The 26,544-nt window shown below is 43.8% G+C and overlaps 1 protein-coding gene across 7 annotated transcripts in view; it reads right to left on the bottom strand.

The window, feature by feature from the left end:
• The window catches only part of COBL (cordon-bleu WH2 repeat protein), a 287,518-nt gene that overhangs the window by 38,162 nt on the left and 222,812 nt on the right, over positions 1-26,544 (bottom strand). The window contains exon 8 of one of the 7 annotated variants that reach the window (XM_017496919.2): positions 17,305-20,438. The exons of the other annotated variants lie outside the window; for them this stretch is intronic. Within the exon in view, the coding sequence (XP_017352408.1) occupies positions 20,395-20,438 (44 nt within the window). The 3' untranslated portion in view covers positions 17,305-20,394. Of the gene's footprint in view, positions 1-17,304; positions 20,439-26,544 lie in introns of those variants that run through there. 7 annotated transcript variants of the gene reach the window in all.

The following is a 26,544-nucleotide window of genomic DNA, read 5'->3' as shown; positions in this document are numbered from 1 at the left end:
ATGGCATCCTTCCCTTTGCTGCTTTCTTCCAACTTCGATCCTTTTAATACCAGAAGTCAAGAGAATAAAGTACGTGGCCTACTTTTACTTAGCTTTCCATAATGCACTGCTCATCCAACACTCTGGATGTAAATTTGATATAAAAGTGACCAAATTATGAAATAAATGAGTGCTGTTTGATGTGGCATCCTCTCTGATCGCTTTGGCCTTGTTTCCCGAGCAGGTGGGGCTGCGCTGTGTCTCTATGGCTGCCTTTACCTGCATTTCCTCTTCCCTCCCTCTTCCCAGGGCATACATTTCTGAGCTCTCCTAGTGTTTACTTCTAACCATTTAAGGAAAATGTGGGTTTCAAAATTAGCATTAATATGTTTTTATTTCCAATCATTTAAAATAACATTATTGGGGGTTAGGGTTAGGGCAGTGGGGGGTTAGGGGGCGGTTAGGATTAGGAGAAATACCTAATGTGGATGACGGGGTGATGGATGCAGCAAACCAGCATACCTAGGTAACAAACCTGCACGTTCTGTATGTGTATCCCAGAACTTAAAGTATAATAAAAAAGTGAACAAATTAAATTTAAAAAATTATTCCTTTTTCTAGACTTTTCTAATTTGAATACTGAAACACAAAAACCTGCCTCCAATCCCCTTTGAAATTCACTATGATTTAAATAAGAAATAAAATAGATCTCTACGGATGACAAGAGAGGAAAGGAGTCAGGCCACCCTCTCACCTGACAGGCAGATGGCACCTTCTGGGCAAGCTGTGTGCCCTGCCCTGTGCTGCTCTCAGGGACCCAGGCTGAGCCCGTGCAAAGGGGCACTTGCAGTTCAGGGCATCTCAGCCAGTCAGGAAGGCCTCCTCAAGCTGGCAAGCTGTGCAGTATAAATTCTCGACAATATAATCAACATTCAGTGTGCAGTAACAGAAAAGAGCATTCTTTGACAAAAGCTAAGAATCCAGGTATCTGAGCCTCACCTCTTTGATAATGAAGAACAGACAGCATTACAGGTCATTTTCTGTGACTCAGGGAAGATGGCCGGCTGTGCTGTAATGCCACCCTGTGAGGTCAGTCATCCCAGGCGCCTGTCCCTATGCCCCACCTGCCCCCGAGAGGTGCCTACCGAGAGCCCCACCGGGCACAGGGCCCCTCGGCTGGGCCCAGCCAATCTTAGCGCCTCATCTTCAAGTCTCTGCTCCTCCTTCCCTTGTACCTAAAAATGGAGGTTGGTGGTGACAGATAAAATTGTCACTGTTCCTCTTCAATGCAACATTTTATTAGGTGTTTTTAAGAAAAATTACAACATAGAAAGGGCTGGGCGCAGTGGCTTACACCTGTAATCCCAGCACTTTGGGAGGCCAAAGTGAGTAGATCACTTGAAGTCAGGAGTTCGAGACCAGCCTGGCCAACATGGTAAAATCCTGTCTCTACTAAAAATACAAATATTAGCTGGGTGTGGTGGCATGCCTATACATAATCCCAGCTACTTGGGAGGCTGAGGCAGGAGAATCACTTGAACCCGGGAGGCAGAGGTTGCAGTGAACCAGGATTCTGCCACCACTGCACTGTAGCCTGGGCCACAGAGTGAGACTTTGTCTCACAAAACAAACAAATAAAACACATAAAAAGGAAACTTTTCACTTTTTTTTTCTTTTCACCTAGATTTCGAAATTCTTTCTGGGCCAGTTCTGTTCTTTTATTTCCTTATTGATGGCTTCTTAAGTTTTGCCATCTATAAAATCTACAGAGTTTGTGATATTTCCACTGGGTTAGCCCCATGGTTCCTGTCTTGCTGTCCAGGCCTCTGCACGCTCCTTGAGGATGAAAGACTCTTCATGGGCCTTCCTTGTATGGGCACTGGGCTTGTCGGGAGATGGCCATGTTTCAGGTTAACTGAAGCTACTATAACTTTTTTTCTCTTCTGACTGACTGGCCTGGAAAGAGTGACTTTCTGATCTTTTTTCTCCAAGGCATCTCCCTGTACTGGGAGCTGCTGAGGGCCCTGTTCCCCTCTACCACTTGGCCAGGGGCCCTGTGCCTGCTTGGAACCCCAGGAGATGCCCCAGATGACTAAGACCAGCCCTGGCCTCCTCAGAAGCCCCCAGCATCTCAGCTCTCCCTCACGCTTCTGTTATATGATTTCCTTCTCATTTTCTGTGCAATGTAAAACTCGGCTATGCATTTACAATGATGTCCATCACAGAAAACCCTGCCTTTCAAGGTGCTTGGTAGCAGAGGGGTTTTGGGCCATATGAATCACGATATGGCTGGAAATATAAGACAACGGAACTTGCTTTTAATGTAAAACATCCGTTTCCTTTCCGCAGGCTTCCTCATTTCAGAGGAGAAGGTTGTCTGCCATCCAGGATCCAAACTTTTCTTCCCTGGAGGAGCCAGGAGAGTTGAGGGGACAGATGGGGAGCCAGGAGAGAGGGAGTGCCTTTAGCAGCCAAGGGAGCAGCTTCAGAGAGAAGAGGACTTGCAGATATGACCCCAAGGTTGGCTACTGCACGCATTTCTAGCTGGAGTTCTCAGAACATGTCCTTCTCTTTCCTCTCGAAAGTCCTCATCTTCCTGCAAGGGCAGCTCAGGCCCTCCCTCCTCCATGAAGCTGGCGTCTCCAGGGGCCCCAGCGTGCATCCTCCCCTAGACTCACGATGCCGCCACTCTTTTCTGTTGCACTAATAATATGTCCTTCCAGCTTGGCGCTCAGCCCCTCAAGGGCTGCGTGAAACTCATCTCTTAATGTCCTCATCCACAAGGCTGAATTCGTCTCTCTAAGGACTTAGTGAAGATTAAACAAGACAGCACTTATGAAGGAGCTAGCAGGGCACAGGGTCAATGCTCAGTGATGGCAGCTAAAATTATCACGGGCACTGGGCCTAGCTGCTTGGCTGGCCATAAACATCCTAAGTTCTCTGAGAACGATGATGGTCTTGCCCTTCGCCCATGTCAGAGTCCCCTGGAGGGTTTGTTAAAACAGAAACTGTCCAGACCCCATGCCCAGCCCCATACCCGCATGAGTTTCTGATTCAGTGGGAATGGGATGAGCCCAGGGGCGCATGTTGCCGGGTGTTGCTGCTGCCGGCTGGCCTGGGCCACATGTGGGATGGTTTCTTTGTACCTCCCCTAGGGTTCCTGGCCAGCCGGCTTTCCTCCCTCGCTGGACTGCAGCAGAGAACCACCTACATGTAAGCTTTGTATCCCCATGAAGCTTTCTGCCGTCATCTTACTGAAACCTCTTCCCTGCCATGGTTCAAAGACGGCTGCGTCTCCAGCAACAGGCGCTGGAGTTAACGGACAACCCGTTTTAAAAATTCACATTCAGCGCCTGCTCTCAAAAGGCAGGAATATTTGCCTTTTTCTAAAATTAGTAGATTCCATTTCCCATTTCAGTGCTCTTCACATGTCTCCTGTTTTATGGGAACTTGTCCCAAAATGCCCTCAACAAAGTTACAAGTGACATTTTCCTCCAGACAGAAGTGGAGCTGAAATAATTACTTGTGGAAACTGTAATAGAATAGTTTCAGAAAGACAGAATGAGGAAATGACTTTCAAAAATAAAACACATTCCGAATGTTTGTAAACTATGCCCCCCCAAAAGAGCAAATAAACAATATGGGGGGGGCTGATGAAATGGGGGGCATAAGGAAGAGCAGGGGGAGGAGAGCTGAGCAGGGCAGGGGTGGCACCGCCTGCGAGCCAGCAAATGGGACCCTGAGATGCTGCAGAAAATGGCGGAGAGGCAGCAAAGAGCCTCCAAGTCCCAGGTGTCAAAAGGGCTGTCCAAAGGCTAGTGAGAGGGGCCTGTAACCCCACCAGGGGAAATGAGCCCGCGTCAATGGCAGTGTTGAAGCCTAAGGCTCCAGAGATCACCTGTCCAGTGTTTCTGGATCAGTGCCTCCATCTGCAACTTCAGGCCATCAGTTTCCTGGCCAATTGGGTTATTTTGCCTTATTAATTATTTGCATCGATTGCCTGAAGTTTGAGCCAGATTAAATAGCAAAGACTGTGAAATGACTAATTTAAACCGTCACCTGGTTCAGGACTAAGGAATAAAACATGTCTTTTAATATTGAAAAGATACTCTAATAGGGGCTTGTTCCAAGATGAATTCTTTCCTGCGTAATTTTAGAAACCACACAACGCTAACATACCATTACAAGTGGAAAAAAGCGAATGACTAATAACTATGCTTGCATGCAGCGCCCTCCCGACACACACACACAGCAGAAGCCATCGTGGCAGTCCCTCCTTGCTGGAGGTTTTGCATTTTGTTACCTGTGATCAACCAAGCTCTGAAGATATGGAATGAACAATTCCAGAAATAAACACTTGGCCAGTTTTAAATCATGTGTCCTTCTGGGGAGCCCGGTGAAATGTACCCTCCCGTCCTGTCCCGTCACAGATGGAATCCTCCCTTTGTCCAAAGCATCCACAAAGTCTCTTCTCCTGCCTGTGAGTGACTTAGCAGTTGGTCTTGGTTCTCAGATGGACTCTCTCAGTGGCGCAGAGCCGGTGTCCAGGGGCCCTTACTGTACTTAATAATGGTCCCGAAGTGGAAGAGCATTGATGTTGGCATATTGTTATAACTGCCCTATTTCATTACTAGTCATCATTGCTCACTGTGCCTAATGTAGATATTAAACTCCATCACAGGTGTGTATGCATAAGAAAAAAACATGGCGTATATATACATGTATGTATATTCAGTGCTGAGGTTTTAGGGATCTATGGGGGGTCTTGAAACATATCCCCCCATGAATAAGGAGGGACTTCTATACCTAAAAGGTACTCAGATACAGTAGAGTGGTCAGCACAAAAGCAATGAAAGTAACACGATGGTTTTTCCTAGAGCTCCCCTCCTGTTGTCCAGCCTGCCTTGGCAATGTGCATCTGCTTGTAACAGTGATAAGATCAGCATCAGGGCCCATCATTTTGGGAAACTTGTATAGAATTGTTTTTAGCCTTATCCAAAGTCAACAGACTACTCAGCCAGCAAATTAAATGTTTCACACACAAACCACCTGTCTAACTCACAATTACGGTGGCCCAAAATAACTCGGCTTTGTTGGCCAGAAAACACTCACCTCAGCAAAACCCACCAACACCCAAAATAACCTACATGAGATGCTGGGGCTCCAGCCTTAGGATTTCAGGGTCTTTCCCAAGGACTGGAAGTTGAATGTTGTCACCTTGGGAGGCAGGGACCCCATTTCCCTCTCCATGTCGTGAAATAATAGATGGCCACCCCCTACCTCTTCCATTCCTCTTATTACAGATACCCTTCTACAACCACGTTCTACCAGGATTTTTCTATTAGGATTATTTTGGTTTTTAAAATAAAGTTTATTTTCTTTTTCTATCACATAGAAAGAAAAACACAAACATTTGGAAATCACTTATCCCCAAGATAACCATGGTTTACATTACGTTGCTTTTTTTGGTAGTCTTTCGTTTTTAGAAGCTTTTTGGATAAATGTAACGCAATTTCTGAAATGTCTGAAGAAAATCAGATCCATCCATAAAATCAGTTTATGTACACACTTTGTACCCAACAGATTCAAGACACACTTTTCTCCATCTTTTGCGTCAATTTAAACACTTACGGGTATGGTGACTCGCATCTGTAATCCCAGCACTTTGGGAGGCTGAGGTGGGAGGATCACTTGAGCCCAGGAGTTTGAGACCAGCCTGGGTAACATAGTGAGAACCTGTCTGTCTCTACAAAAAGTTTTTAAAATTACCCAGGCATGGTAGAGTCGTCTTGCAGTCCTACCTATTTGGGAGGCTGAGGCAGGAGGATTGCTTGAGCCTGGGAATTTGAGGCTGCAGCGAGCTACGATCGCACTAATGCACTCCAACTTGGGTGACAGAGCCAGAACCTGTCTCAAAACAAACACCACCACCACAGCCCCCCAAAACAATTTATGTAACACTGTGCAGATTCAACTGTGGCCTTTAGCAAATTAGTGCCTACAGGCTATGACTTCTCTTCTGTAAAGCAGGGATAAGAATAATGGTATTCATTCACTCAGGAGCTTCATGGAGAGGCGTGATGATGCAGGGAAAGCCTGACAGAGCCTAGATGGTCTGGAGTCTCTGAATGTGGGCTGTTAGAACGAGTTTGATTACCGTGGTTCCTATCTGTTTCAGCCTACAGGCCGATATATATGGCAGGTCCTCCAACAATGTCTTTCATTCAACGTCGTCTTATTATCCCAGGCTGGGGCCACTGTCTGTGCAGAGATTGCATCTTCTCGGCAAGTCTGTGTGGGTTTTCTGTGGGTGCACGCGTTTCCTCCCATGTCCCCAAACTGTGCATGTTAGGGTCACTGGGGTGTCTGAATTGTCCCTGTGTGGGTGAGTGTAAGAGCACCTGCAAAGAGATGGGGGCCAGTCCAGGGCTGGCTTCCGCCCTGCCTCCTGTGTTGCCCTGGTAGGCTGCTGTCATCTGTGACTCTGAACCGGAAAAACTGGGTAAATCATCACATGACCTGCTTTTGTTAATCTTTCTTAAATGTATGTATAGCTCGTATTTATTAATGTTTAATATTAGCAGTGTTTGGTCTTTATTTAGAAGTTTAGTGATGTTTCGGTGACCAGAAATATGTGGTAGAAATTAAGTTGTTTTTATCAGTTGGTCTATGGTAAAATCAGTTTCATTATCTGTTGTTTTGTATAAAGCCGTGGTTTCCAAAAACCTAACCTATTGCTGATGTTAAATGAGGTCTTACTGTATAATTATTCATTAGTGGTTATGATCTTTTTAAAGACTGGGAATTAAAGAACAAATGCAATTATATGGGGGCTGCAGAAACTGCAATCTTAAGGCTTTGGGGAACCTTCCCAGGAGTGGGAAAGGACAGGAAGGAGGAGGCCTGAAAGACATGGTTTCTAGGGGGAAGTCCCAGGAAGCCGTGGGGTTGTTTGTAGATCAAACGAGTCTGGTCGGTTGGGGGTGGGTGGGAGGGAGAGGGCTGGCCCTGTTAGCATAAGCAAGTCCGAGCCAGGCAGGGAGAAGTTGGTGAGGGCACCCTCTCCCAGCCGCCCCGCCACTGTTCCTTCATCCTGCTGTTTGCACTAACTCCACCCGGAAATACAGCCAAGATGATTGCCTTCTATTTGCTATTCTCTCTAGTCCCAGTGGGATCTGGAGTTTTTCTACTTCTTAGCATTACCCAACGCGGCCCGTTTTTTGCTAGTTCAGCCCTCATCTCATCCCTCATAGGGAGCATGTGGTCCTCCATGGTTGTGTAGGGTTGAAATGGAGACATCTGCTCCTGATTTGTGTTGAATAAACCCTCCATAGCCCTCCCTTCATGATGGGGCCTGCTGTAAGCTCTGCCGGGCACCTCCACGAGTAGGTCTGATCTGGTCTTTGGTGCACACACCTCACTCTGGCTGTTTGAGAGCAGTGGCTCCTCCAGGTGTTTTCTAGCACTCCACAGGCCCCAGATCACATGAGCACCAGCCCAGATCTCCCAATGAAAGATCTTAACAGGTTGCATTTTCTTCATGATTATCAAAGCATCTCCATACGAAACTACTTCCTGGGAAGAAAAGGTTCCCACTTGCTTCTCCATAAGTAACTCACAGAATGTAAGTTCTGCCAAAGCTACTATCTGTTCCACAGAGCATTGCTTCTGATCCAGGAGCTTGCTTCCCAGCCAAAGAAGTGCAGCAATGAGCCCGTGCATGGAACTCACTGTTCTTACCATGTTCTCCACTACCTTGAAGCAGCTGGTTTGATAGAACAGTAGAGGAGCCTTTGGAAAACTCAGTTACAGGGTCAGAGAGGTAGCAATACCTTGCAGGGCTGGGGCGATCTTCTCCAGAAAGCTGTGTATGCTCTAAACAACATCCCATATATGCTGGTTTTCCCCTAGGGTCCAGGAATCAAGAGGTTAAATGGGGAGTGGCACCATCAGTATCCTTAGTGACCCACTAGCAACATTTTTTTTTCATGACTTTTATATTCTACCGGCCCAGGGGTTTTAGGCCCAGAGAAAAAAAATGATTCCACCAGGAGGCACAACAGTGATTTCACTGAACTGGAAGTTAAGATGCCTCATGGTCAATCCAGGCTCCTCAGGCTTTTGAGTCAACAGGCAAAGGCAGGATTGATGGTGTTGCCTGGGTGACCGACCCAGGCTACCCTGGGGAAAACAGACCACTGCTCTAGTATGGAGGTAAGGAACAGTATGGGATGCAGGAGATCCCTTGGGACTTCCCTTAGTAAGCCCTGTGATGAAGGTCAATGGAAACTACCCTGGCCCATTCCAGGTAGAACCACTAATGGCCCAGACCCTTCAGGAATGATGGTTTGTAGCACATCACCAGGTAAAGACCACAACCAGCTGAGGTGCTGGCTGAAGGCAACAGGAATACAGAATGGGTAGAAGACATTATAAATATCAGCTGTGATGGGACCAGTTACAGAAATGAAAACGGTTAACGGTCAATGAGTATTTCCTTCTTATTTTGTTAAGAATGTTTTTGTGTGTGTGTGTGCATATATGTATACACACACACACACACACACACACACATATATATATATATCTTTTACTTTCCTCTTATTCCCTTAACATGTGACATAAGTAACTTCTATATCAGTGTTTAATTATTGACAATTTTACATCACAGTATTTTCAGTTACAGGATATCAGGAGAGAGTAAACATCAACTCAAGGACTTTATCTTCTCTTCCAGGAAGGGATGAGTGCATTTTCAGCTGTATAGGACAGCAGTGTCATGCCAATTGGAATTGTGACCTTGTTTTGTCTTTCTCTGGGAATTACAATTTAAAGGCATGCATACAGTTGGCGAGTTGGCAAGGGGTAAACTTGCGATGGCTAAGCAAGGGGTGTTCAGGTCCTTGGTGAGATGTTATTTCTGGGCATTTCTGTGAGGCTGTTTACCGGAGAGATCAGCATCTGAATGGACAGACAGTAAAGAAGATGTGCCCTCACCACTGTGGGCAGGCCTCCTATCTGCTGAGGGTCCGAACAGAAAAAGGCAGGGAAGGGTGAATGTGTTCTCTGTGTTTGAGCTGGGACACCCATCTTCTCCAGTGCTTGGGCATCAGAGCTCCTGGTTCTGGGGCCTTGAGACTTGGATAGAATTTCATCACCAGCTTTCTGGGGTCTCCAGCTTACAGATGTCAAACAGTTGAACTTCTTAGTTTCTATAATTACACAAGCTCATCCCTATAAAAAAATCTCTCTCTGCCACAGATACACACACACACAGTCATAAATATATCCTATTGGTGTGCATCTCTGGAGAAGCCTAACTGATAGAGATTTTGGAATAAATATTCCATTAGGGCTAAACAGTAGGAAGGATTAAAATAGGTCTAATTTTAAGAAAATCTTCATTATCTTTCTCATGCTTTGAATTTGTTCAGAAAACAAAACATACATTTAGCAATGGTCTAATTATTCATTACTTCAAGTCTACAAAATTAGCTTTCCCAGGAGACAACCGTGACAGCAGATCCAGTGTGGATGTTTGCTGCAGTGAAACACAGTTCATGTCTCTCTTTCTTTCTATAATTTGAGTCTGTGAGAGGTGGCAGGAAATACATCCAAGGAAACTTGACTGAAGATGCAGCTGCTTCTCCAAAGCCTCCATAATCCCAAGGTCTGGGTCAGCCCCTGAGTCACAGCATGACTGCAGGGCAAAAGGCTTAAGTCAGAGCTGTGGTGTCCCGGCATGCAGCTGGCCTGCTGAGGCTTGGAGAGAGTCTTCCAATTAACACCGCTGGTTTCTCTCAAGTGGCCAATGAGCGGCCACTCCAAGTGTCTCAACTAAATTGGACCAGTTTAAGACCAGCCACTCCGGGTGAAGCATTCCCAGACGACACCATGGCTTATTCACTTGTGTGTTTCATCATCACATGGAAACGTGGGCACTTGCTGATCTGCAGGGGCTGGAGGGGAAAATGATCTTTCCCTTGTCAGCCAGGGGCATGGCTCAACGTACCATATGAAGCAGCTCTCAGCCTGCCAGCACCAGGGACTGCATCTGCAGTGGGTGGCAGGAGCGAGCCTGCTGGTCCTGGCTCAGCTGCCCTGGAGGAGGCCCCGAGACACCGGTGGACAGCGCTGGGCACACACGGGGGAACGACAGTGAGGTCCTGAGTCCTGGACATGCATTTGCTTGGGACTCCCCCAGCAGCCCCCGAAACAGTGAGAGGCGCTCTGCACTGCAGGCAGGCACTTCATTTTTATAAGCTGTAGGGGGCACATTTTCTGCACTCTCTCAAAGGCAATATGCACAGTTATTAAATTTCCTAGGAAAAAGAAGCAGACATTGCTCTGCATCACTTGTGTGAGTGTATGAAGTAGAAAATCAAACATTTTCTTTGAGGGTTATTTAACAACATAATCTTTACATTTTTCTGACTTTTTAAAAACGAGGGTTAGAGTGACTTCATTTCTCCAGTTTGACTGAATCAGGGAACCTGCACCGATCCATCTACAGAGGTCTGCAGACAGCAGCAGGAGGCAGGCTGAGGGCCTGGTGTGGCCCCATGAGGGCCCCGAGGAAACCCGGCACCTACATGTGTTGCAAACAGCAGCTAGGACACATCCTGCACTTCCTTTCATGCCGTGAAACTGGTGTTGCCATATCTCTAACTTTTTTTTAAAAGAAGAAATCAAGATCTTAATGCATAATCTTCTGCACTTTAAATTGTGACCATTTTCATAATAATTAAGATTTGTTGAGTGCAGGTTGACATGCATTTGCTGAGGACTGCAACCCAGCAGCCCCTGAAACAGTTCTAAATGTTCTACATGCATGTGCACGTATAATTCTCAAAAGCACTTTTTCTCTCAATATGAAGAAACTCAGGCACAGAAAAGTTAAGAAGCTGCCTGAAATCAGGCAGTAACAGACCCAGGCCCTGGGTCCACGCAGCCTGGCTCTAGCCCCATGCTGTGCACTTCCCCAGACAGTGCAGGACCCTCAGCACCCTTTCTGCCCTGTCCCCTTTGTGGAGCAACTGGTCGTCTGGGAGAGGGACCCTGATTATTCAATCAAACATGGTAATCCTGTCCTCCTCCCTGATGACTGGTCAGTGCATTCTGGCCTAAGCCAATAGGTGTGTGGCGCTCCCTCGGCCACTGTGATTGGTTCAGGAACTCACATGTGGCTCACTTGGGGTAAGTGAGCTGACCCAACCTCTACAGGTGCAGTATAGGATCCCATACATGTCCTTATGCATTAACTCAGCTTGAGTAGCTTTTTTTTTTTCAGGCAAAGATATGCTAATTCACCAGCAATCTCACTTCTGGGTATATATTCCCAAGAAATGAAAGCAGAGTCTCAAAGAGATATTTGCATATCCATGTTCACTGCACCATCATTCACAATAACCACAAGGTGGAAACAACGTAAATGCCCACTGACAATGGATGGAGAAAGAAAATGTGGCCTATACATATACTTGAAAGATACTTAGCCTTAAAAGGGAAGGGCATTCTGTTATATGCTACAACATGGATGAACTTCGAGGAAATTGTGCTAAGTGAAATAAGCCAGTCACAAAAAGAGAAGCAGGGGGAGAGGGCAAAGGGCAGTTGCTGTTCAGTGAGTGGAGAGTGTCGGATTTGCAGGACGATGAGGTCCTGGAGATCTGTTTCACAGCATAGTGAATACACTTAAATCTACTGAACTATGCATTTGAAAATGCAAGGAATGGGACATCTTATATATATTTTTTTAAATCACAATTTTAAAAAAGCATACCGATTCAGCAGCTTATTCAAACCATTTTAAAAGTCTTGCCCGCATTGAGCAAAACAAGGGCAAGCGAAACACAGAGGCTGCCAGGCCTGAGCAGAGTCTCCTGGGCCCTGCTGCCTGGAAAGGAAGCAGCATGGTCTGTGGTGACGGGTTCATATTCAGGCTCATTTTCCTCATTTTTCTCCCCATTAGCTGGGAGAAACCAGGGACAATATGGCAAGCTTTCAGACAGACAGAATTCATTACATGAGAACTGTGTGAATAACACTGATTTCAGGAGAAACATTTCGAAGTCGGCTCACAGAAAACACCTTCACAGTGTTCTAACAAGCACACAGAGGATAGAGAAAAACAAGTGTTAGCTGATGATGGACTGTCTCCCAAGCCCCAGTATTTCAGATGTGGGCAAGACATAAGACAGGTTCTGTGTGTGTGTGTGTCTACGTGTGCACATGGATTCACAAATGCTTGAAAGACCTAAGTGAAGGCTGAGCAGTGCTTGGGGAAATGGGGAGGGGGAAGGGAAACAGGAACACTTGATTTCGGATTGTGTAAAGAATTGCAAGGGAAGAGATGCCAGATGTAGGTGATGGCAGCAAATCACACTGCCACGTGTGTACCTATGCCACAATCTTGCATGTTCTTCACATGTACCCCAAAACCTAAAATACAATAAAATAAATAAATGAAAAAAAAAAGAATTGCGGCCCTCCCTCATCCACAGGGTTCTTGGCTTTGCCGTGCCCAGGGCTGTGGTATTCAGAAACAAGCACAGAAGTCTTATCAGAGCTGCAGCTGCTCCATAAACTGTGGAAGCAAGGAGGGAATTCGAGGTCAGGGCAGAGGCCAAGTGCACGCAGGAATGGTGGTTTGCATATGGTGTTGGGCCAGTGTGGGCTGCAGCCAGCTTGGGCAAAATCAGCACAGCTGGCCAGAAAGGTAGCAGGGCTCAGGCACCCAGCAGGGCCAAGCCCTGGAGTTAGAGTCTGGGTCTCCCCTATGCATCCGCTTAGGTACAACAGAAACTTTCTAGTCTCTGTCGTCATCGGCACACAGGATAATGCACATCAGCTGCTATGGGCTGAACTGTGTTCCCTAAAAATTCACATGTTGAAGTCGGAACCTCCAGCACTTCTGAAGGTAACCTGATTAGGATAAGGTCTTTTAAACAATGCTGATTAGGGCGGAGGCCTCATCCAGTCGGACTGGTGTCCTCGTAAGTAGGGAATGTTAGGACACAGACACACAAGGGAAGACTGGGTGAAGACCCAGGGATAAGGTGGCTGTCTGCAAGCCAAGGAGAGAGGCCTCAGGAGAAACCAACCCTGCCAACACCTTGATCTCGGGCTCCCAGCCTCCAGGACAGTGAGAGAATTCACTTCTTCCCAGTCTGTGGTATTACGTCATGGCAGCCCTAGCAGACTAATACACCAGTGCACTGCGTGGCTGGGATGAAAATACTGAAGTACAGTGTCTGTGGCTTGAGAGGCCCACACATGGTGACTGTCTTCGTCTCTGTGGGGTCCTCTGACCTCCCTTCCTCTGGAGTCGGGGCCCTCCTTCCTGGTATTTTTGTGCAGCCCCATCCTTGCTGCTGGCCGTGGGTTCAGGTAGGCGTGCACATGAGAGATCATCGGACAAAGCTCAAAAGCACACCCACCTCCTCCACTTTCTCCTTCCTCTGTGGACACAGGGAATGGCTTCCTTGGGAGAGCCGAGCAGGGTTAGAGCCTTGTAGCCCTCCCCATAAACTAACAGAACACAGAGTAGGGAGGAGGGATAGTGGAAGTTAAGCAGGTGCTTGGGACCAGACTGGCAAGGTTCAAGTCCTGGCTTAAATATTAACTTGCTTTTGGTCACAGACAAGTTTCTTATCGTCTGTGTGCTGCCGTTTTCTTATTTGTAAAACGAGGATGATAACAACAGCAGTGACCTCACAGGGCTGTGGTAGAGATTAAAGGGTTACTCCAGGAAAAGTGCATGGGAAGGGGGTGCTACGTTAGCCCTCATCACTTCCTGCCCCCGTGTCACTGGCGGCGAATCCACGAAGACGAAGACCTCTGCCCCTCCATGGGCTGGGCCGCCCTGTAGGCCCACTGTGCAGCCTGCACCCAGGCAGAGGTGGCCTCCTTCATGGCAAGGTGCCTCCTGGCTAACAAACAGCCAGATGGAGGCAAACCTAAGTGCAGGGGCAGAGATGAAGGATGAGACTTGAGTTTACTAACAGGGTTGATTTGGATTTCTGCCCTATCTAAATATGGAAGACTATCCATTTAAACAATTAATTGGCCATATTCTCTTTAATCTTTAAATCTCTTCCCAGTCATAAATGAGGCACCAAAGAAGAGGCCTGACAATAATTTCTGGGAGGACAAAGAGGACAAGTTCAGAATCCTTGCAAAACCTGCCAGGGACCAAAGCCCCAGGTCCAGAGATGTATTGTATGCGGGGTGGGGTGGGGGTGGGGGGCACACTGGCAGCCACAAGGTAATATAGCCACATACTGTCCTTGGCCTCGTTTCTTCACACATGTGCAGGCACACACACGCGGTGTCTACACATGCATGTATGTGCGCACATGTGTTATGCATGTATATTTGCACAGAAGTTACAATGTATGTAGATGTGCCTGTACGCATGAATATATACATGCATATGTACACCATGTGCAGGCGTCTCTGTAGGCATGTGTATAAATACACACATATTTTATACACGGTGTGTGTATGTACGGATAGATGTTTAAGATATACTATGTATGCACATGTATTGTGTGGGTATGCATTCATGCACTATACACATGTCTATGCACATACACGTATGAGTGTAGATATGCGTGCATCATGGCGCACATGCATGGATGCACACACACACGCATCCCTTTTAGACCCACTAGTCACACTGTAACAGTGGTCAGGGAGTCAGCCGTCTGACCACAGACCCTTCTCAGCTGCTTGATCTTTGGCAAGTTACTGGACTACTCACTTTCCCCTCTTTGTAAATGACAGAACTCAGTCCTATAATTACCGTCACTAAATTGTCGTGTGACTGGCTGCAACATAATATTGGCATAAACGCAGCAAAGCCCTGATGTTAATTTTTTGTATGTTTCTTTCCAGTCCCTTCAACTCTGTCCATCAATGGGATAATCAGGGTTCCCCCTGGTGGCTGAAATGTGTGGGTAAAGCCATCCAAGAAGCTCCTGTCTCTTAAATAAGCAGCCCCTTCGGCTGCTTGCTAACCTGGCAGAGGGAGCGAGGGTCAGGGAGCAGCTGGCCACTGCAGTGGAGCCCGCGACAGATGCTTCCCTGGTGCCTGCCCCTGCCTAGCCCCAGCCACGCAGCTGGGCTCCTGGCTAGAGCGGGAAATCTCGGTCAGCCATTCTCAAGCCAGGATGGAGCGGCAGAGGAGGTGGGTTGACCTCCTCTCAGCTACTTTTGGTAAACATGGTTTAAAGAACACAGTTATGGCAGGAGAAAATTAAGTGGATAAATTATCTTTTGCTTCCTCCTGAAAACTGGATAGGGGAGAAATAGTTCCACAGGTTGTATATGCACTCACATCCCTACATTTTCATTTCACAAAGGATGCATTCAGATGACTATAAAAATGCTGTGACCAGCTTTCTTTCTCCTCAGATCAATACTCAGCTTTATCACTAGGGTCATCAATTTTAACACTTAATGTTCTCCATTTAGACAATTTCCCAATTAGCTAGAATGGACCTTTACTTCTCAATTAATTTAGGATTTGTTATTAAAAACTACATTTTGCTAACTTTTCCCACTAGGTTTACAGTACTGTCATAATGTAGGATGTATAGTTATGTGCATGTTTTGTGTATGTATACACGTATACACATACATACACAGATTAAAAATAATTACAAAGGCATGCAAGGAAACTTGAGGGTGATGGATGTGTTTATTATCTTGATTGTGGGTGATGGTTTCATGGTGTATACGTGTCAAAACTGATCATATTATACACTTTCTTTGTACATATACAGGTTTTTTTGTGTCAATTATACTTCTATAAAGCTGTGAAATATAAAAAATAGCACAAAACCCACAAATCCCCATCAATGTTCTTCCGACGCTTCGCCTTGCAATATTAAATGGAGACTTGTAATTTCCCTACTAGAAGCTAAACGTTTCAATTTATAACCATTTCCTATTATTTTATATTTATTCAATTTAAGTAACTCAGTCTTCACACATAAGATTTATGCTATGGAGCCTCAAGACTCCAAATGTAGGCCACTTGTGCAGTGAGTGACAGTTCCAGCTGATCAAAACGTCGCCCTCGGCCGGACTGCGCCCAGTCCTCACTAACATGACAAAGGCAATGTAAAGGGGCAGAATGCAGTCAGCAGATAGAAAAGAGAATCTGCCTTCCAGGGTACTCCCTGCCCAGCTCTGCCAATACACCACTGTGGGTGCAGATTCGGGGTCTGCCCATATGAGAGACCAGGCGGGAGAGAGAAATGATTGAGAGAGAAGGGCCAAGCGAAGGCTGCAGGGATGAGGCAGAAACAGTCCAGAGGTACAAATAAGCTTGCTTCCACCACGCCCTACACTTCTCTTGTCGGAACTGCGGCGCCGTAAGCTTGTGCTGCATCTGCTGCTCTGGTCCTCTCAGGCTCCTGACTATAGGACGTAATCGCTTTCCCTCTACATTTCTTGTTTCAAAGACATGAGCCTGAAAATACTGGATTCTTAGCCTGAGCGTCAGCCATGGGATTGGTGGGGTCCGTGGTGTATGGCAAGTGCTGGCCTGTGCTCAGGGAGCACCTGCTGCCAAGCTATGCTCACGGCTTACTTGAAGGATGTGAGCCCTTTGGGAAGGCTCTTTACACATTCCAGGAAGAACCAGAATTTCAAGCCAAATCTGACTTTTAATACTGGCAACTTTACCTGGCAGAGAGGATGCATGTGTGGGCTAGATGTGGCAATCGGCCATCCATTTCCGTCCTGTGGTTGATGATGTGTGCCATTCAGGACGTCGTTATATTCCTCACTGCCACTTCTTACTCACACAAAACACAAAAGGAAAGGATGCATCTGCTCTTTAAATCTTGTCCCTTATGTGCCAAAGAAGCATGATATATATTGGCTATTCCGTTTGCGTTAAGGTTTTATGTTTTGCTTATTTTTTTCTCCTCACTTCCTGCCCTGAAGCCCTGTAGCAGATTTATCAACCAGGAAACAGTGTGTCCAGTCTAAATAATCTCAATAGATCTAATCTCTTGGGGTTTTTCTTCTTTTTTTTCCTTTACTGAAAAAATACTCAGATAAAGCCTTCTTTTATGTAGTTTCGTTCATAGTAATACAAATTTGTTATTTTTTTACTAAGAAGGAAAAAGAAGGGTTAGAATATAAAGCATTTAAGAATAAAATAAACACAGAGGTAACTGTAAATCTAAATCACAAAACTTCCAGTGAAGGGAGTAATTCGGCAAAAAGGTTACCAATTATGCGTTGCTATTGGTGACAAATAAAGCATAGAAAACAAAAATATACAGATAACTCCTGAGCTTCATTTTATTTAATACTCGAACCTCTGTCTTCACTGAAGGGTTTGAAGTTTGCTTGTTGTCATTTTACCATGGTGACTAATAAGGTGCAAAAGCTATTTTGGGCTTTTCTCCTGCTCCACATTCCTTGGGTATGAAGGATGAAACAGTTAACACACACACACACACACACACACACACACACACACACACAATTCAGAGAAGCCAGAGGAAGCCAGTGCTCTGTACATAGATTAATTCCTCGGTCTGGATAATCTGTAACTGGTTATGATGATTCAAGCTCTTTTGAATACTTGTTTGAAAGGCCCTCACTTTCTCTTGTAATTTTTGGAAGATGTACTCTTATCCCTATGGTAGAAAAGTTTGTTTTGTTATAGGAAATGTTAGTCTGCACGTGAAGACGTTTTGAATCATATTACATGAGCTATGGAAGTTGTGAACAAACCGTATCATATTATGGATCCAAATTAGCATGAAAACTGTGAAAATTAGCAGTTGATAAGCATCACAAACACAGATGCGATGTGTGATGGATTATAATGGGTGCTAAAATAAAATGTCAGTGAGTGAACAGTTTTAAGATTTTTCCAAATTGTTTCATCTATAGAACTAGGAGTATTTATTTACAAGTAAGTAATTTTAGAATCATAGGAAAAGGTCAAAAGCACTAGTGAAGTGAGATGGCAAACATTATCATATAAACTAGACTGCAGTTTAGAAATCACAGCATGCTCAATTGTCCACTGGCAACATGGTCTCTAGGGTGAAACTAAGATTTTAAGCCAACTGTAGTTGAAAAATAATGCATAGTTTCTTCTTTTACCTTAGTATTTGTTATAGAATTGATATTCCCAAGGGATTCTTTATGCTATCAATTTGCCTGCATGTCTCCAGTTAGAAAACGTGAGCTATCATCTTTTGTGCATAGCATGTATGACATGATGGAAAAAAGAAACAGACACGGCTTACAAGGAGAAGAAATTACCCACAACAAGGAATGGGTTCTGAGCTGAGTCAGAAATGAGAAACTTTCTGAAATGCAAGTGCTTTGGGAAAAAATGTTTCACCTAATTAATTTGTCTGATTCTTAGAAAGCTCTGATGTCAGCACAGTGCCAAGTCACATGTAAATCTGCAAAACTTGTTCATCATATGGCCCTTGATTCTATCCAGTGTCCATCAGGCTACCTGTCATGGAGATCCCTAGGATATTGTCAAAGATTGACCACTCATGTCTTTGGATAACTTTATGATCACTTACATTGGAGGGGCCATGTTCGAATTCTGTTCACCATGTAAACTGACTTAGCCCTATTGCATTTGTTTCCCCCCCATATTCCTCTGTCCTTTATTTTTAATGGATTTGATATACTTATTGCTTCATATTTTCTGCCTCTTGAACCAATAATTCTATGAGCAGTATCACTTTTCCCTCTCTAAGGATTTGCCTAGAGATTTTCTGTGGCCATCTTTCTTCAGCATAATAGCGCTACTTCTTACACAAATGCTTATTACTCTAATTATATACAATCTTCTGCAATCTTTAAGTCTGGGCCATAAATCCTAATGCTTTCCCCAGAATTCAGGTAACATTACCTTTTCTTGTTTAGACTTTCCCCACTTAATGATTTGAGATCAAAATGACTGTTACTTATCAGACAAAAGTCCTTTATTTCAATGCAAAAAAAAAAAAAAAAAAGATGCCCTTTCTAACTTGTTCTACATTTCATTGTGAGTAATTTCTGTAACTTTCTATTTTTTTTCATCAACGCATAGCACTAAATTGTTTACATATAGCTTTGGCTTATATTTCTTTATTATTAATACTAATGTAAGCTGTGATAATTCCTTCATTAATCATAGCTAACATTTTCATTGTGATCAGCCGGACAACAGTCCTACACGTCAGAAATACTAATTCTTTTTTTTTTTTTCACTTTAAGTGATAACATTTAAAAACATCTTTTAGAGAGAAACATGACAAGATTCTCCAGTTCAAATGCATCTGCATAATACAATTTCATTAAAGCAAGCAAGAGCTAGTTGCCTTTTTATCTAAACCCTGAATTTTAACATATGACTATTTTTACTGCTTGTCTTGGGACAAGGTGGTTGAGGTGACTAGCTCTTCATAACTGGGTGAGTTTGTGCAACTGCAGAGGGATCTCATACTCAAAGAGATGCTGGCAGCACCTCTGCACAGGCCTGGCAGTCACACCCCCCGGCATCTTTATCACGTGTATACCCTCAAGACTAGTAATTATAAAATGGAACTATCTTTACTTCTTTTCATGTGCCTGGGGAGCCACAGGTAGTAAAATCCAAGACCAGAGGTCACGTGCTTGTTATTCACTCCTACAGCCCACAGAACTGCTGTCATATCTAGCACCAAGAAAGTACTGTGTCTAGAGAATACATGGGAGAAGAAATGAGTGAATAATGAACAGAACAGAATAATGAAGAGAAAATAACATAGAATAATGAATAGAACACCCTTCTTCCCCCTCTTTTTTTCTTTTTAGTAGACTATGTAAAATGGTGAAGTACACAGTAATGGGAAAACCTCAAAAACACAAAAACGTTAGGTCCTACGTATCACTGAATGGATACTACATATAAGTTGTGAGTTCCTACTAACTATATTTATAGTTCATGTTTTTAGGCACTTAGTTTTACCAGGTAGACAGAATGTTTCAATTCTATCCAAATTGACCATACTGGTCAATTTGTGGGCGCAATCTAGTTTTAAGAAAAATGAGTAATAAATTCTGGAATAGCATATCCAATAAGAAAAATAAGAACAATGAATTAAAATAAAGCAGAGTTCTTCATAAGAACGTTGCCAAGCATCAGTGAATTTCAGGCAACAGAATATTATCAACCTAGAATTTGCATATGAAAGTCTTTACCTCCTTCAAAAAAATACAAACCTCAGCCAAACAAATCCGTTATTTATGCATTTATATGTAAATCCCAACAGAAGTAAATCGTGGGTGTACAAAGAGCCCTTTTATCCTGAAAGGAGGAAGAACAACAGGAAAATCAGAGCCAGGGCAGAAGAGACACCGGGAAAGGTCCGAGGTCAGGAAGAAGCCCGTCCATCAGAAGTGCTTGGCCTGAGTAGGGAATGACGCACAGCAATAAACTGCGGGGGGAAATAAATGGCAAAATGTGAACGCACACTCGCGGTGAAATAAATACCTGCCATTATCATTCATCCTCCAGCCCTTGGAGATTTAACACTGCAATAGCAACCGTTCTATTGGCCAAAGCGTATTGCTATTGTTTTCTCCCTTGCCATTTAGTGTTTTTGTATGCCAGCTGTGGAAAGGGCCTACGGATCCAACAGATACGCTTCTGTCTCCTGTAAGAACTGTATCATAAGCATCCCTTCCCTCATGGTTGGTCTTTCAGGTTGTCATGTAAAATTATTTGGATTTGATATGAAACCTTAAGGTCCTTACAAGCAGAGACACGAAGAGCTGGTACGTGAAAGTCATGGACTTCTTACCTCTTGAAAAAAAGTCAAAGTTACTTGTAGAACTCCAGAGGAAAATAGATAATATGGCTTTGTGATGCCCTCGATTTCAGATCAGTCTATCCCATCTTGATAATGGTGATACTGGGCAGGCCCCACGTATAAACTTAGAGAATACTGGTTGATTTGGTGAGTTGGTGACCCCTCGAGTGCTGCTGTTTGCTCTAGTGGGAGACTGACCTGTGGTGCAAAGGGCTATTACATGAGAGTAGCTTTACGTCTCTGAAGGTCTTGTGGGAGAGGGATTAAAATAAAGAAGGGCTGTGCCTGAGTGCACCTCATCACACAAAAACTCCTAAGAAAAACAGTTTAGAAGACTATTGTCATAAGGGAATGCCTGGTCCATAATCTATTTACTTCTTAACTGGTAAAATAAGGTAACGGTATTTAATAAAAATTTCAAACCATTCTTGAAAAATCAAGATGTTTATGCCTTCTTTCTGGGAAGGTCTTAAATTTATATAAACCCAAAAAGAAGTTCTTAAACATGTTTTTATGACTAACCTGACTTCATGCTACAAGTTGAAGCTCCAGGAGACAAATACAGCTGTGATTATTTGCGTCAGCTTAGGGCTTGAGCATCGACTCATGAAAATCAAAGAAATCTAATCTTCAGGTGTCTTAACTAAATAATTGTACTTCTTTTCGGCATTTCTATTTATATTTGTTACTACTTAGCAGTGGTATGTTGTAAATGGTTAGTAACCAGCTATTTGGAGGAAAAAGGTATAAACAGTTATAATCCGTTTTATTTATATAAAGGATAAGCAGTACAAAATTTTTAAGTAATAATAAAATGTGTAATCCTATTTTTTTGTAAATTCTGTACTACCAATTGATTCTCATAGGGTGCTTTCATTAATTTTTGCCAGATTCTTTAATCTGTAACCAGACAATTATTACTGTTAACAAACAAATATAACTTCAGCATGAATGCATATTGATGGCATCAGACAGAAAGATGACAATAAAACCAGAAAGACGTATGTTGGAATTTGACTCATTCGTCAATCCCATGAATGACTTTGCTGAATCGATAATGTTTTTTGGAAAATGGAGGTACAATTCAATTTTTTCTGCTATTCACAATGTATTGGCTACAGATGTTACATAGTTTGCTATGTAATCTGCTTTATTGCATTTCCCAATCACTGTGTTATATCTAGACAATTAACAAGACCAATCAATACCTCATTTGTAACATTTGCTAATTCCCATGCTATAAATAGTTTCTCCATGGTTGACTTCCTGTTTTCCTAGTATTGATATCAGTCACTGAATGCGGTGCTGGGAAGAGGTGTGCAGTAGCACACTCTGACATATTTTCACTATTCTATAGCATTGAATCCTACAGGTTGGATATGTGTACATAACCTCAAGTACATCAAAACAGTAACAGTAAAATAATTAGGAAGTGATGAGTTTTTGGTATTTGTTACCTCTGTTTTTAATATTATTTATTTAATTCTATGTTTATATAATTTGCTTTTTAATAGTGGGTCTGTTCAGCCATTGGTTTGCAAAATTCCTGAAATTTTAACAATCTGCTTTTATGAGCTGGCATAGTTCTGTTCCACTAAGTTGTCACTAAGTTCTTTAATTCTCTCTCAAGTTAGAGACATTGTACCTTGTAAATAAAGGACTAAGAAGTAACTGGCAAAAAGAAACAGGCCCTTAAGGATTTTTTAAAAAGCTATATATAGATCTACTGTGCTTCTCACTGATTCACTTCTAAGCAGCAGCCAATCTTTAGTCTATGTTGGGTTGATTTAATGGTTTTCAAGGTACAATAATAACAGGTTAAAAGTTCAGTTTCATTTTTTTCTAATGTACTTTTGAGTAAGGACAGACTCTGCTCCCACAGTCAACGATTTCCTTCCATTTTATGAAAAGGCCCATTTGCTGATGACCCACTTCCTGTTTTCCTGTATGCCGTGGTCTGCCCCGTGGCAGCAGGAACAGCTGTGTGGCTGGTTCTCCTGCCAGGGAACGAAAGTGGCAAACAAATACCAGCCAAGCGCAAGAAAGTTTCCCAGGGCTTGCTCTCAGCTCCACACCTGTAGCGTTTCGTGGGTGCTTCTCACGACAATCAGGACTCTCAGAACTGTGTTTGTGTCACAAGCTTTAGAACTAACTGCTTTATTTTGAAATAGAAAAAGTACTTAGTTTGGGCTCAAATTTGAAAATAAGGCATGGGCCACAACCTAAAGGACATCAGCCAAACTCCTGTCCTACCTTCTCCGGTTCCATGCCCTCTGCTCAAGCAGTACATGGCTGCTCACTGAGCCAGCAGCCTTTAGTGAGCATCTGGTCCCCAAGTGTAGAGACTGGATTACAGCCACCACGTAGTTCAAGCTGTGTAACAACTATTTCTAGATATGCAGTTCCCCTGAGTCCCTCTGCTGGGTCACTTGCCTAAAAGGTAAATCATTATTATTAATTTTGCATTGATCAAACTCAAGATACTCTAATTCCAAATATAGTTCATTCCTCTCCTTTTATTTCCCTGTTTTAGAATTTCCTTAAAGTTCTTTAGAATTGGATACTTAGTCAGAAATTTAAAATCAATTAGCTAGAAATACTATCCCTTGCTGGGTGGTGGGGGGAGTTGCTAAGAACAGGAGACAATGACCTGCCTTCCGTTTATGCCTTTTGTCAATTACTCTATAAATGTATGCCCAAGGAAAGATTTATTTGCTCAAGCCTGGGGTAGAAAAATATGTAAGACAATGACAGTCACTGTATATTTTAATTTTAAAAACATAAAGTAAATTGAGGATCTGTAACTTGAGCTCGATATGCATTGATCTTTAAATCTCCAAGGTCTTCTAATTGAAATAGGTAATTCATAACTTGTTAATAGCCTAATTATAATCAACACTGCAAATCTCGTAAATAAACAATTCAGTGCACGAAGGGTATAGGCTCCATTATGGTGATTCACAAGGAAGGTTCAAATGAAATCAAATATCAGCAGAAAGCAAGCTGATTAGAAAGTTATAAGGAAAATCCATATGTACACAATTGTATTGGTTTAGACATGCTCATAAAGCATCTTTGTACATGATTAGATATCTAAAGTTTAAAGCAAAATCTTATTAGTAAGAAAAAAATGATTAAAGACCACACACCAGGGAGCCATTCGTCCATTCTTCTTAAAAGCATGCTGGGAAACATCAAACACACACCAAAACCCCACTGGTGATGCCTTTGTGACGTGCAGCTTTGAGAGGTTGCATAGCTCAACATCCCTTCTCCTACATGTGTGGTGTTTATCAACTCAGACTCTGCAAGTTGTCCTGACCATGACAGCCAGGATGACATGGACAGCCAGGATCAGGCAACAGAAATCTTAGTTCTACACAATGTGACAGCAGGGAGCATGAGTTTGTTCTCTGGCCATGTACACCTTCATACTTGCCCTACGTTACCTTTTTAAGGCTGCACTTTGTCCACTGTAAACTAATTCTGGAAGAGACAAGATTATGCTTTCTACACCAGGAGGTAATTTTAAGTGAGATCCAGTATTCTTCAGATTTGTATGCTGAACACATCTCTTACTACAAAGATGATCAAGAACCTAGATGCCTTAGTCTCTGGACACTGAGTACGCATATTCTACTGCTACAAGCATTTCCAATAGTTCCTCTTCTCTAGAAAAGCAGAAAATGGGAAGTGTAGGTGGAAGCTAGATTTGAAGTGGCCAGTCCTGCACTGAAATCATCCCTCAAGGAGGATGGTTCCTTTCAGATGCTTGGCCTTACTGTCTTTGAGCCAAGTCACTCACTTTGTCTTCAACACTGGCTCACCATCCTCTCTGTACCTACTTATCACATGTCCCACGTCCTCCAGACTGCAATCAAACTGAAGGCTGCGATCCATATGCAGTGCATACTGCTAGCTGTTCACAAAGCATGCATTGCCCACACTTCCAAGTTAACAGAACCCCTGCATTGACCAGTGACTTCCATGTACCTCAGAGAAAGCTGACCCCATCCCCATCTGCCAGGTGGGAATGGCTCATCTACATTCCATTCTTGCCAGAGAATTGGGTAGTGTATTACTCAACTGTAATCAATGAAATATGAGAGGAACTCTTTAGTGGGGGGTTTCTGGGAAAGGTTTCCTTTCTCCTACAAAACTATTAAAAGAGATGATCTCTCTTCCTCTTCTGAAAATTCAAGTGTCGGACTGATACATGGAACAGCCACAGACCCCTTGCTCCCAGCCTTAGGGGGAAGCAAGTCCCAAAGATGATACAGAGAAGACTCGGGAAGAACCAGCGTCCTTGATGACAACTTGGACTTCAGATTCAGCTAACACTGAATGCTACTCCACTCTGGGATTCCTGTTCCAAGAGCTAAGACATTCCCTAACTGTTGAAGTGGTTTAAGATGGGTTTGCTTACTTGAAACTTGTTTTAGTTATCTATTGTTGCAGAACAAATTACCCCGAAACTTAGAGGCTTAACACAATAAGCATTGACTATTCTATAGTTTCTGTGAGTCTAGAATCTGACTAGATGGCTTTGCTGGGTGCCTCTGACTCATGGCCTCTCACCAGGCTACAATCCAGGTGCTGATTAGGGCTATGGTCTCATCTGCAGGCTCTACTGGGGAAGGATCTGCCTCCAACTTCACTCAAGCGGCTGTCAGTAGGTTTCTAGGCTCATAATCAGTGGACAAAGAGCCTCAGTTCCTCACTAGCTGTTGGCTGACGGCTCTCTCAGCTCCTTGCCATGTGGGTCTCTGTAGAGCAGCTCACAGAACGGCGGCTGGCTTTCCTCAAAGTAAGCAAGTGAGAGAAGGTGCCCAAATTGGAGGCCACAGTCCTTTTCTACCCTAATCCTGGATGTAAGAAGTGACATCCCACTACCTTTGCCATATTCTATTCCCTAGATAGGAGTCACTAGGCACAGTCTACATTCTTGGCAAGAGGCTACACTAGGGAGTGAACACAGGAGGTGGGGATCACTGGGAGCCACTTCAGAGAGGCCAGCATACAACTGAAGGCATCCCAACAGAAAGGCCAGACCTGGAAACCACTTAAGAAGAAAGACGCCAAGGCTGGATGCTGAATTGCACGGAGATTTTCATCTCTCTCTCAAGTATAACTGCAACAAGTCTTACGCAGTGTTGACTCTTTTGAGGACAGACCTAAAATGCTGGTAGTAGATGCTCTTTAGCCTGGAAAATATGTTTAATGAAGCTGAATGAAACAGCATATTCCACTGTAATCTGATACTTACACTTCGCACAGTGAGATCAACTCTGGTATATTTCTTTATTAAATATATGCTATGTGTCAGGCACCAATCTGAAGGACAGATACAAATATGAATAAAACAGTTCAGCCTCCAAGTATGAATAGCTTGTAATAGCGGAGGAGGCACCTAACAGGTGTGCATAATACAGTATGGTGAGTATGGTAAAGGATGAATGCCTAGAGGGCAGAGGGAGGAATTCCCACTGGAGGGAGAAGAAGGCTTGCCAGGGACAGGCACCTGAGGTGGCCACAGGGTGTGCACAGAGAGCTTGCCCCACACAGCTATGGCTTGAGCAGGCAGGGAGCTCAGAGCAATCTGCACATGGGCTGGGTGAGCTGCACAGCTGGCTGCCGAGAGGTGGCCTCTTAAAGCCACAAACACCAGAGCAGGTGGTGGCTCCACTTCTTCTGAACTCTTGATACAAACCATGTATTTGTTCAGAAGAGT

The sequence above is a fragment of the Cebus imitator genome, unplaced genomic scaffold (assembly GCF_001604975.1).
Source record: "Cebus imitator isolate Cc_AM_T3 unplaced genomic scaffold, Cebus_imitator-1.0 Scaffold225, whole genome shotgun sequence".
NCBI lineage: Eukaryota > Metazoa > Chordata > Mammalia > Primates > Cebidae > Cebus > Cebus imitator.
This window is presented reverse-complemented; position numbering and strand designations above follow the sequence as displayed.